Here is a 12,700-nt window from a genome sequence, read left to right as displayed (position 1 = left end):
TCACTCCCCCAGCTCCCTACAGGAATGGACAGTAAAGGGTTAATCGCTCCCTCCGGGAATGGACTGTAAAGGCTTAATCACTCCCCCAGCTCCCACCGGGAATGGACAGTGGAGTGTTAATCACTCCCCCTGGTCCCCACAGGAATGTATAATAAAGGGTTAATCACTCGCCCAGCTTCCTCTGGGAATGGGCAGCAAAGGGTTAATCACTCCCTCAGCTCCCCGTGGGAATGGACAGTAAAGGGTTAACCAGTCCCCCACCTCCCTCCGAGAATGGACAGTAAAGGGTTAATCATTCCTCCAGCTTCCTCCGGGATTGGACAGTAAAGTGTTCATCGCTACCCTACCTCCCTCCGGGAATGGACAGTAAAGGGTTAATCATTCCCCCAGCTCACTCCGGGAATGGACAGTAAAGGGTTAATCGCTCCCTCTGGGAATGTGAAGAAAAGGGTTAATCACTCCCCCAGCTCCCTCCGGGAATGGACAGTAAAGGGTTAATCACTCCCCCAGTTCCCTCCGGGAATGGACAGTAAAGGGTTAATCGCACCCTTTGGGAATGGGAAGAAAAGGTTAATCACTCCCCCAGCTCCCTCCGGGAATGGATAATAAAGGGTTAATCACTGCCCCACCTCCCCCCCCCCGGCAATGGACAGCAAAGGGTTAATCACTGCCCCAGCTCCCTCCGGGAATGGACAGTAAGGGGTTAATCACTGCCCCAGATCCCCCTGGGAATGGACAGTAAAGGCTTAATCACTGCCACAGCTCCCTCCGGGAATGGACAGTAAAGGGTTAATCACTGCCCCAGCTCCCTCCGTGATTGGACAGTAAAGGGTTTATCGCTCCCCCAGCTCCCTCCGGGAATGGACAGTAAAGGGTTAATCACTGCCCCAGCTCCCCCCGGGAATGGACAGTAAAGGGTTAATCACTGCCCCAGATCCCCCCGGGAATGGACAGTAAAGGGTTAATCACTGCTCCAGCTCCCTCCAGGAATGGACAGTAAAGGGTTAATCACTGCCCCACCCCCCTCCGGGATTGGACAGTAAAGGGTTAATCACTCCCCCAGCTTCCTCCAGGAATGGACAGTAAAGGGTTAATCGCTCCCTCCGGGAATGGGCAGTAAAGGGTTAGCCAGTCCCCCACCTCCCTCCGAGAATGGACAGTAAAGGGTTAATCATTCCTCCAGCTTACTCCGGGATTTGACAGTAAAGGGTTAATCATTCCTCCAGCTTCCTCCGGGATTGGACAGTAAAGGGTTAATCATTCCTCCAGCTTCCTCCGGGATTGGACAGTAAAGGGTTAATCATTCCTCCAGCTTCCTCCGGGATTGGACAGTAAAGTGTTCATCGCTACCCTACCTCCCTCCGGGAATGGACAGTAAAGGGTTAATCATTCCTCCAGCTTCCTCTGGGATTGGACAGTAAAGTGTTCATCGCTACCCTATCTCCCTCCGGGAATGGACAGTAAAGGGTTAATCATTCCCCCAGCTTCCTCCGGGAATGGACAGTAAAGGGTTAATCACTGCTCCAGCTCCCTCCGGGAATGGACAGTAAAGGGTTAATCACTGCCCCAGCTCCCTCCGGGATTGGACAGGAAAGGTTTTATCATTCCCCCAGCTCCCTCCGGGAATGGACAGTAAAGGGTTAATCACTCCCCCAGCTCCCTACAGGAATGGACAGTAAAGGGTTAATCGCTCCCTCCGGGAATGGACTGTAAAGGCTTAATCACTCCCCCAGCTCCCACCGGGAATGGACAGTAGAGTGTTAATCACTCCCCCTGGTCCCCACAGGAATGTATAATAAAGGGTTAATCACTCGCCCAGCTTCCTCTGGGAATGGGCAGCAAAGGGTTAATCACTCCCCCAGCTCCCCGTGGGAATGGACAGTAAAGGGTTAACCAGTCCCCCACCTCCCTCCGAGAATGGACAGTAAAGGGTTAATCATTCCTCCAGCTTCCTCCGGGATTGGACAGTAAAGTGTTCATCGCTACCCTACCTCCCTCCGGGAATGGACAGTAAAGGGTTAATCATTCCGCCAGCTCACTCCGGGAATGGACAGTAAAGGGTTAATCGCTCCCTCTGGGAATGGGAAGAAAAGGGTTAATCACTCCCCCAGCTCCCTCCGGGAATGGACAGTAAAGGGTTAACCAGTCCCCCACCTCCCTCCGAGAATGGACAGTAAAGGGTTAATCATTCCTCCAGCTTCCTCCGGGATTGGACAGTAAAGTGTTCATCGCTACCCTACCTCCCTCCGGGAATGGACAGTAAAGGGTTAATCATTCCGCCAGCTCACTCCGGGAATGGACAGTAAAGGGTTAATCGCTCCCTCTGGGAATGGGAAGAAAAGGGTTAATCACTCGCCCAGCTCCCTCCGGGAGTGGACAGTAAAGGGTTAATCACTCCCCCAGTTCCCTCCGGGAATGGACAGTAAAGGGTTAATCGCACCCTTTGGGAATGGGAAGAAAAGGGTTAATCACTCCCCCAGCTCCCTCCGGGAATGGATAATAAAGGGTTAATCACTGCCCCACCTCCCCCCCGGCAATGGACAGCAAAGGGTTAATCACTGCCCCGGTCCCCACAGGAATGGACAGTAAAGGGGTAATCAATCCCCCAGCTCCCTCCGGGAATGTATAATAAAGGGTTAATCGCTCCCCCAGCTCCCTCTGGGAATGGGCAGAAAAGGGTTAATCACTCCCCCAGCTCCCCGTGGGAATGGACAGTAAAGGGTTAACCAGTCACCCACCTCCCTCCGGGATTGGACAGTAAAGGGTTCATCGCTACCCTACCTCCCTCGGGAAATGGACAGTAAAGGGTTAATCATTCCCCCAGCTTCCTCTGGGAATGGACAGTAAAGGGTTCATCGCTACCCCAGCTCCCTCCGGGAATGGACTGTAAAGGCTTAATCACTCCCCCAGCTCCCACCGGGAATGGACAGTACAGTGTTAATCACTCCCCCTGGTCACCACAGGAATGGACAGTACAGGGTTAATCACTCCCCCAGCTCCCTCCGGGAATGTATAATAAAGGGTTAATCACTCCCCCAGCTTCCTCTGGGAATGGGCAGTAAAGGGTTAATCACTCCCCCAGCTCCCCGTGGGAATGGACAGTAAAGGGTTAACCAGTCCCCCACCTCCCTCCGAGAATGGACAGTAAAGGGATAATCATTCCTCCAGCTTCCTCCGGGATTGGACAGTAAAGTGTTCATCGCTACCCTACCTCCCTCCGGGAATGGACAGTAATGGGTTAATCATTCCCCCAGCTCACTCCGGGAATGGACAGTAAAGGGTTAATCGCTCCCTCTGGGAATGGGAAGAAAAGGGTTAATCACTCCCCCAGCTCCCTCCGGGAATGGACAGTAAAGGGTTAAACACTCCCCCAGTTCCCTCCGGGAATGGACAGTAAAGGGTTAATCGCACCCTTTGGGAATGGGAAGAAAAGGGTTAATCAATCCTCCAGCTCCCTCCGGGAATGGATAATAAAGGGTTAATCACTGCCCCACCTCCCCCCGGGAATGGACAGTAAAGGGTTAATCACTGCCCCAGCTCCCTCCGGGAATGGACAGTAAAGGGTTAATCACTGCCCCAGATCCCCCTGGGAATGTACAGTAAAGGGTTAATCACTGCCCCAGCTCCCTCCGGGAATGGACAGTAAAGGGTTAATCACTGCCCCACCTCCCCCCTGGGAATGGACAGTAAAGGGTTAATCACTGCCCCAGCTCCCTCCGGGAATGGACAGTAAGGGGTTAATCAGTGCCCCAGATCCCCCTGGGAATGGACAGTAAAGGCTTAATCACTGCCACAGCTCCCTCCGGGAATGGACAGTAAAGGGTTAATCACTGCCCCAGCTCCCTCCGTGATTGGACAGTAAAGGGTTTATCGCTCCCCCAGCTCCCTCCGGGAATGGACAGTAAAGGGTTAATCACTGCCCCAGCTCCCCCCGGGAATGGACAGTAAAGGGTTAATCACTGCCCCAGATCCCCCCGGGAATGGACAGTAAAGGGTTAATCACTGCCCCAGATTCCCCCCGGGAATGGACAGTAAAGGGTTAATCACTGCTCCAGCTCCCTCCGGGAATTGACAGTAAAGGGTTTATCATTCCCCCAGCTCCCTCCGGGATTGGACAGTAAAGGGTTTATCACTCCCCCAGCTCCCTCCAGGAATGGACAGTAAAGGGTTAATCGCTCCTTCCGGGAATGGACAGTAAAGGGTTAATCAATCCCCCAGCTCCCTCCGGGAATGTATAATAAAGGGTTAATCGCTCCCCCAGCTCCCTCTGGGAATGGGCAGAAAAGGGTTAATCACGCCCCCAGCTCCCCGTGGGAATGGACAGTAAAGGGTTAACCAGTCCCCCACCTCCCTCCGGGATTGGACAGTAAAGGGTTAATCATTCCTCCAGCTTCCTCCGGGATTGGACAGTAAAGTGTTCATCGCTACCCTACCTCCCTCGGGAAATGGACAGTAAAGGGTTAATCATTCCCCCAGCTTCCTCCGGGAATGGACAGTAAAGGGTTCATCGCTACCCCAGCTCACTCCGGGATTGGACAGTAAAGGGTTAATCGCTCCCCCAGCACCCTCTGGGAATGGGCAGAAAAGGGTTAATCACGCCCCCAGCTCCCCGTGGTAATGGACAGTAAAGGGTTAACCAGTCCCCCACCTCCCTCCGGGATTGGACAGTAAAGGGTTAATCATTCCTCGAGCTTCCTCCGGGATTGGACAGTAAAGGGTTAATCACTCCCCCAGCTCCCTCCGGGAATGGACAGTAAAGGGTTAATCACTGCCCCAGCTCCCCCCGGGAATGGACAGTAAAGGGTTAATCACTGCCCCAGATTCCCCCCGGGAATGGACAGTAAAGGGTTAATCACTGCTCCAGATCCCTCCGGGAATGGACAGTAAAGGGTTAATCACTGCCCCAGCTCCCTCCGGGATTGGACAGGAAAGGGTTTATCATTCCCCCAGCTCCCTCCGGGAATGGACAGTAAAGGGTTAATCACTCCCCCAGCTCCCTACAGGAATGGACAGTAAAGGGTTAATCGCTCCCTCCGGGAATGGACTGTAAAGGCTTAATCACTCCCCCAGCTCCCACCGGGAATGGACAGTAGAGTGTTAATCACTCCCCCTGGTCCCCACAGGAATGTATAATAAAGGGTTAATCACTCGCCCAGCTTCCTCTGGGAATGGGCAGCAAAGGGTTAATCACTCCCCCAGCTCCCCGTGGGAATGGACAGTAAAGGGTTAACCAGTCCCCCACCTCCCTCCGAGAATGGACAGTAAAGGGTTAATCATTCCTCCAGCTTCCTCCGGGATTGGACAGTAAAGTGTTCATCGCTACCCTACCTCCCTCCGGGAATGGACAGTAAAGGGTTAATCATTCCGCCAGCTCACTCCGGGAATGGACAGTAAAGGGTTAATCGCTCCCTCTGGGAATGGGAAGAAAAGGGTTAATCACTCCCCCAGCTCCCTCCGGGAATGGACAGTAAAGGGTTAATCACTCCCCCAGTTCCCTCCGGGAATGGACAGTAAAGGGTTAATCGCACCCTTTGGGAATGGGAAGAAAAGGGTTAATCACTCCCCCAGCTCCCTCCGGGAATGGATAATAAAGGGTTAATCACTGCCCCACCTCCCCCCCGGCAATGGACAGCAAAGGGTTAATCACTGCCCCAGCTCCCTCTGGGAATGGACAGTAAGGGGTTAATCACTGCCCCAGATCCCCCTGGGAATGGACAGTAAAGGCTTAATCACTGCCACAGCTCCCTCCGGGAATGGACAGTAAAGGGTTAATCACTGCCCCAGCTCCCTCCGTGATTGGACAGTAAAGGGTTTATCGCTCCCCCAGCTCCCTCCGGGAATGGACAGTAAAGGGTTAATCACTGCCCCAGCTCCCCCCGGGAATGGACAGTAAAGGGTTAATCACTGCCCCAGATCCCCCCGGGAATGGACAGTAAAGGGTTAATCACTGCTCCAGCTCCCTCCGGGAATGGACAGTAAAGGGTTAATCGCTCCCTCCGGGAATGGACTGTAAAGGCTTAATCACTCCCCCAGCTCCCACCGGGAATGGACAGTAGAGTGTTAATCACTCCCCCTGGTCCCCACAGGAATGTATAATAAAGGGTTAATCACTCGCCCAGCTTCCTCTGGGAATGGGCAGCAAAGGGTTAATCACTCCCCCAGCTCCCCGTGGGAATGGGCAGTAAAGGGTTAACCAGTCCCCCACCTCCCTCCGAGAATGGACAGTAAAGGGTTAATCATTCCTCCAGCTTCCTCCGGGATTGGACAGTAAAGTGTTCATCGCTACCCTACCTCCCTCCGGGAATGGACAGTAAAGGGTTAATCATTCCCCCAGCTCACTCCGGGAATGGACAGTCAAGGGTTAATCGCTCCCTCTGGGAATGGGAAGAAAAGGGTTAATCACTCCCCCAGCTCCCTCCGGGAATGGACAGTAAAGGGTTAATCAATCCCCCAGTTCCCTCCGGGAATGGACAGTAAAGGGTTAATCGCACCCTTTGGGAATGGGAAGAAAAGGGTTAATCACTCCCCCAGCTCCCTCCGGGAATGGATAATAAAGGGTTAATCACTGCCCCACCTCCCCCCCGGCAATGGACAGCAAAGGGTTAATCACTGCCCCAGCTCCCTTCGGGAATGGACAGTAAAGGGTTAATCACTGCCCCAGATCCCCCTGGGAATGGACAGTAAAGGCTTAATCACTGCCACAGCTCCCTCTGGGAATGGACAGTAAAGGGTTAATCACTGCCCCAGCTCCCTCCGTGATTGGACAGTAAAGGGTTTATCGCTCCCCCAGCTCCCTCCGGGAATGGACAGTAAAGGGTTAATCACTGCCCCAGCTCCCCCCGGGAATGGACAGTAAAGGGTTAATCACTGCCCCAGATCCCCCCGGGAATGGACAGTAAAGGGTTAATCACTGCTCCAGCTCCCTCCGGGAATGGACAGTAAAGGGTTAATCACTGCCCCAGCTCCCTCCGGGATTGGACAGTAAAGGGTTAATCACTCCCCCAGCTCCCTCCAGGAATGGACAGTAAAGGGTTAATCGCTCCCTCCGGGAATGGGCCGTAAAGGGTTAACCAGTCCCCCACCTCCCTCCGAGAATGGACAGTAAAGGGTTAATCATTCCTCCAGCTTCCTCCGGGATTGGACAGTAAAGGGTTAATCATTCCTCCAGCTTCCTCCGGGATTGGACAGTAAAGGGTTAATCATTCCTCCAGCTTCCTCCGGGATTGGACAGTAAAGGGTTAATCATTCCTCCAGCTTCCTCCGGGATTGGACAGTAAAGTGTTCATCGCTACCCTACCTCCCTCCGGGAATGGACAGTAAAGGGTTAATCATTCCTCCAGCTTCCTCCGGGATTGGACAGTAAAGTGTTCATCGCTACCCTATCTCCCTCCGGGAATGGACAGTAAAGGGTTAATCATTCCCCCAGCTTCCTCCGGGAATGGACAGTAAAGGGTTCATCGCTACCCCAGCTCCCTCCGGGAATGGGCAGGAAAGGGTTAATCATTCCTCCAGCTTCCTCCGGGATTGGACAGTAAAGTGTTCATCGCTACCCTACCTCCCTCCGGGAATGGACAGTAAAGGGTTAATCATTCCTCCAGCTTCCTCCGGGATTGGACAGTAAAGTGTTCATCGCTACCCTATCTCCCTCCGGGATTGGACAGTAAAGGGTTAATCATTCCTCCAGCTTCCTCCGGGATTGGACAGTAAAGGGTTAATCATTCCTCCAGCTTCCTCCGGGATTGGACAGTAAAGGGTTAATCATTCCTCCAGCTTCCTCCGGGATTGGACAGTAAAGGGTTCATCGCTACCCTACCTCCCTCCGGGAATGGACAGTAAAGGGTTAATCATTCCTCCAGCTTCCTCCGGGATTGGACAGTAAAGTGTTCATCGCTACCCTATCTCCCTCCGGGAATGGACAGTAAAGGGTTAATCATTCCCCCAGCTTCCTCCGGGAATGGACAGTAAAGGGTTCATCGCTACCCCAGCTCCCTCCGGGATTGGACAGTAAAGGGTTAATCACTCCACCAGCTGCCTCCGGGAATGCATAATAAAGGCTTAATTGCTCCCCCAGCTCCCTCCGGGAATGTACAGTAAAGGGTTAATGACTCCCCCAGCTCCCTCCGGAAATGGACAGTAAAGGGTTAATCGCTCCCTCTGGGAATGGGAAGAAAAGGGTTAATCGCTCCCCCAGCTCCCTCCGGGAATGGGCTGTAAAGGGTTAATCGCTCGTCCAGCTACCTCCGGGAATGGACTGTAAAGAGTTAATCACTCCCAAAGCTCCCTCCGGGAATGGGCAGGAAAGGGTTAATCGCTCCCTCCGGGAATGGGCAGAAAAGGGTTAATCACTCCCCCAGCTCCCTCCGGGAATGGACAGTAAACGGTTAACCACTCCCCCAACTCCCTCCGGAAATGGACAGTAAAGGGTTAACCGCTCCCACAGCTCCCTCCGGGAATGGCCAGTAAATGGTTAATCATTGCCCGAGCTCCCTCCGGGAATGGACAGTAAAGGGTTAACCGCTCTCCCAGCTCCCTCCGGGATTGAACAGTAAAGGGTTAATCACTGCCCCAGCTCCCCCCGGGAATGGACAGTAAAGAGTCAATCACTCTCACAGCTCCCTCTGGAAATGGACAGTAAACGGTTAAACACTCCCCCAACTCCCTCCGGAAATGGACAGTAAAGGGTTAATCATTGCCCCACCTCCCCTCGGGAATGGACAATCAAGGCTTAATCACTGCCACAGCTCCCTCCGGGATTGGACAGTAAAGGGTTAATCACTGCCCCAGCTCCCCCCCGGGTATAGACAGTAAAGGGTTAATCATTGCCCCAGCTCCCTCCGGGATTGGACAGTAAAGGGTTTATCACATCCCCAGCTCCCTCCAGGAATGGACAGTAAAGAGTTAATCACTCCCCGAGCTCCCTATAGGAATGGACAGTAAAGGGTTAATCGCTCCCACCGGGAATGGGCAGTAAAGGCCTAATCACTCCCCGATCTCCCACCAGGAATGGACAGTAGAGGGTTAATCACTCCCCCATGTCCCGACAGGAATGGACAGTAAAGGGTTAATCGCTCCCCCAGCTCCCTCTGGGAATAGGCAGTAAAGGGTTAATCACTCCCCCAGCTCCCCCTGGGAATGGACAGTAAAGGGTTAACCACTCCCCCACCTCCCTCCGGGAATGGACAGTAAAGGGTTAATCATTCCTCCAGCTTCCTCCGGGATTGGACAGTAAAGGGTTAATCATTCCCCCAGCTTCCTCCGGGAATGGACAGTAAAGGGTTAATCATTCCCCCAGCTTCCTCCGGGAATGGACAGTAAAGGGTTCGTCGCTACCCCAGCGCCCGCCGGGAATGGGCGGTAAAGGGTTAATCACTCCCCCAGCTCCTACGAGTATGTACAGTAAGGGGTTAAACACACCCCCAGCTCCATCCGGGAATGGGCAGTAAAAGGTTAATCAGTCCCCCAGCTCCCTCTGGGATTCGACAGTAAAGGGTTAATCACTCCCCCAGCTCGCTCCGGGAATGGACAGTAAAGGGTTAATCACTCCACCAGCTCCCTTCAGGAATGCATAATAAAGGCTTAATCGCTCCCCCAGCTGCCTCCGGGAATGTACAGTAAAGGGTTAATCCCTCCCCCAGCTCCCTTCGGGAATGGACAGTAAAGGGTTAATCACTCTCCCAGCTCCCTCCGGGAATGGATAATAAAGGGTTAATCGCTCCCCCAGCTCCCTCCGGGAATGGGCAGTAAAGGGTTAATCGCTCGTCCAGCTACCTCCGGGAATGGACTGTAAAGAGTTAATCACTCCCAAAGCTCCCCACGGGAATGGACAGTAAAGGGTTAATCGATCCCCCAGCTCCCTCCGGGAATGGGCAGGAAAGGGTTAATCGCTCCCTCCGGGAATAGGCAGAAAATGGGTAATCACTCCTCCAGCTCCCTCCAGGAATGGACAGTCAAGGGTCAATCACTCTCCCAGCTCCCTCCGGGAATGAATAATAAAGGGTTAATCGCTCCCCCAGCTCCCTCCGGGAATGGACAGTAAAGGGTTAAGCACTCCCCCAACTCCCTCCGGAAATGGACAGTAAAGGGTTAATCACTCCCCCAGCTCCCTCCGCGAATGGACAGTAAAGGGTTAATCACTCCCCCAGCTCCCTCCGGGAATGGGCAGTAAAGGGTTAATCACTGCCCCAACTCCCTCTGTGAATGGATAGAAAAGGCTTAATCGCCCCCTCCGGGGATGGGCAGTAAAGGGTTAATCACTCCCCCTGCTCCCTACAGGAATGAGCAGTAAAGGGTTAATCACTCCCCCTGCTCCCTACAGGAATGAGCAGTAAAGGGTTAATCACTCCCCCTGCTCCCTACAGGAATGAGCAGTAAAGGGTTAATCACTCCCCCTGCTCCCTACAGGAATGAGCAGTAAAGGGTTAATCACTCCCCCAGCTCCCTCAGGGAATGGACAGTACAGGGTTATTCACTCTCCCAGCTCCCTCCGGAAATGGACAGTAAAGGGTTCATTGCTTCCCCAGTTCCTGCCGGGAATGGGCAGTAAAGTGTTAATCGCTCCCCCAACTCCCTCCGGGAATGTACAGTAAAGGGTTAATCGCTCGTCCAGCTCCCTCTGGGAATGTACTGGAAAGGGTTAATCGCGCCCTTTGGGAAGGGGTAGTAAAGGGTTAATCACACCCCCAGCTCTCTCCGGGAATGGGCAATAAAGGGTTAATCACTCCCCCAGCTCCCTCCGCGAATGGACAGTAAAGGGTTAATCACTCCCCCAGCTCCCACCGGGAATGGACAGTAAAGGATTAATCACTCTCCGAGCTCCCTCTGGGAATGGGCAGTAAAGGGTTAATCAGTCCCCCAGCTCTCTCCGGGAATGGACAGTAAAGGGTTAATCACTCCCCCAGCTCTCTCCGCGAATGGACAGTAAAGGGTTAATCACTCCCCCAGCTCCCTCCGCGAATGGGCAGTAAAGGGTTAATCACTCCCCCAGCTCTCTCCGGGAATGGGCAGTAAAGGGTTAATCACTCCCCCAGCTCCCTCCACGAATGGGCAGTAAAGGGTTAATCACTCCCCCAGCTCTCTCCGGGAATGGACAGTAAAGGGTTAATCACTCCCCCAGCGCCATCCGTGAATGCATAATAAAGGGTTAATCACTCCCCCAGCTCCCTCCGTGAATGCATAATAAAGGGTTAATTGCTCCCCCAGCTCCCTCCGTGAATGGATAATAAAGGGTTAATTGCTCCCCCAGCTCCCTCCGGGAATGGATAATAAAGGGTTAATTGCTCCCCCAGCTCCCTCTGTGAATGGATAATAAAGGGTTAATTGCTCCCCCAGCTCCCTCTGTGAATGGATAATAAAGGGTTAATTGCTCCCCCAGCTCCCTCTGTGAATGGATAATAAAGGGTTAATTGCTCCCCCAGCTCCCTCCGGGAATGGATAATAAAGGGTTAATTGCTCCCTCAGCTCCCTCTGTGAATGGATAATAAAGGGTTAATTGCTCCCCCAGCTCCCTCCGGGAATGGATAATAAAGGGTTAATTGCTCCCCTTGCTCCCTCTGTGAATGGATAATAAAGGGTTAATTGCTCCCCCAGCTCCCTCCAGGAATGGGAAGTAAAGAGTTAATCGCAAGTCCAGCTCGCTCCGGGATTGGACTGTAAAGGGTTAATCGCTCCCTCCGGGAATGGGCAGTAAGGGTGAATCACTCCCCCAGCTCCCTCCGGGAGTGGACAGCAAAGGGTTAATCGCTCCCTCCGGGAATGGGCAGTAAGGGTTAATCACTCCCCCAGCTCCCTCCGGGAATGCATAATAAAGGGTTAATCACTCCCCCAGCTCCCTCCGGGATTGGACTGTAAAGGGTTAATCGCTCCCTCCGGGAATGGGCAGAAAAGGGTTAATCACTCCCCCAGCTCCCTCCGGGTTTGGGGACTGACTGCTGGGGTATTTGATCTTGCCCTGTTGTTCTGAGTTACCGAGAGTGTCGAGTCGATCCTGAACAGTCGCCATGCCAGCCAGCATGCTGCAGTGCAGGAAGATCTGCCACTCGGCGTCGGCGAGGTGACCGATGTTACTGAACTCATCCTTTCCTGGATCGCTGGTCCTCATAATGCTGCTGCACAGCATGAAGGAGAAGCAGAGCTGGTGCTCAGTGAAAAGGGCGTACCACACCAACTGGGGGAAACAAAGAGATTGCAAAACCACAACAAAAGCATTTCAGTACAATAGATCCGAACATAGGATATACTGCTGTTCACAACAACACGTTACAGGAAAACACAAGGCCGAACATTCCTGTCCACAAATACACGCAGACCCTCACTGTGTCTATCCCACACCCTCACTGTGACTATCCCATACCCTCACTGTGACTATCCCACACCCTCACTGTGACTATCCCACACCCACACTGTGACTATCCCACACCCTCACTGTGACTATCCCACACCCTCACTGTGACTATTCCACACCCACACAGTGACTATCCCACACCCTCACTGTGTCTATCCCACACCCACACTATGACTATCCCACACCCTCACTGTGTCTATCCCACACCCTCACTGTGACTATTCCACACCCACACAGTGACTATCCCACACCCTCACTGTGACTATCCCACACCCTCACTGTGTCTATCCCACACCCTCACTGTGACTATCCCACACCCTCACTGTGTCTATCCCTCACCCTCACTGTGACTATCCCACA

General features: G+C 53.3%; 1 protein-coding gene across 1 annotated transcript in view; it reads right to left on the bottom strand.

Annotated features, from left to right (window-relative positions):
- The window catches only part of LOC122540190 (dynein axonemal heavy chain 6-like), a 1,075,999-nt gene that overhangs the window by 187,435 nt on the left and 875,864 nt on the right, over positions 1-12,700 (bottom strand). Inside the window, exon 64 of the mRNA XM_087984706.1 lies at positions 11,965-12,163. Coding sequence (XP_087840832.1) covers positions 11,965-12,163 — 199 coding nt within the window. The remainder of the gene's footprint in view (positions 1-11,964; positions 12,164-12,700) is intronic.

This window comes from Chiloscyllium plagiosum, unplaced genomic scaffold (genome assembly GCF_037043375.1).
Source record: "Chiloscyllium plagiosum isolate Xiang-an unplaced genomic scaffold, Cpla_swu_hap1 HiC_scaffold_3, whole genome shotgun sequence".
Lineage (NCBI taxonomy): Eukaryota > Metazoa > Chordata > Chondrichthyes > Orectolobiformes > Hemiscylliidae > Chiloscyllium > Chiloscyllium plagiosum.
The sequence above is the reverse complement of the archived record's forward strand: the minus strand, read 5'-3'. Positions and strand labels throughout refer to the sequence as shown.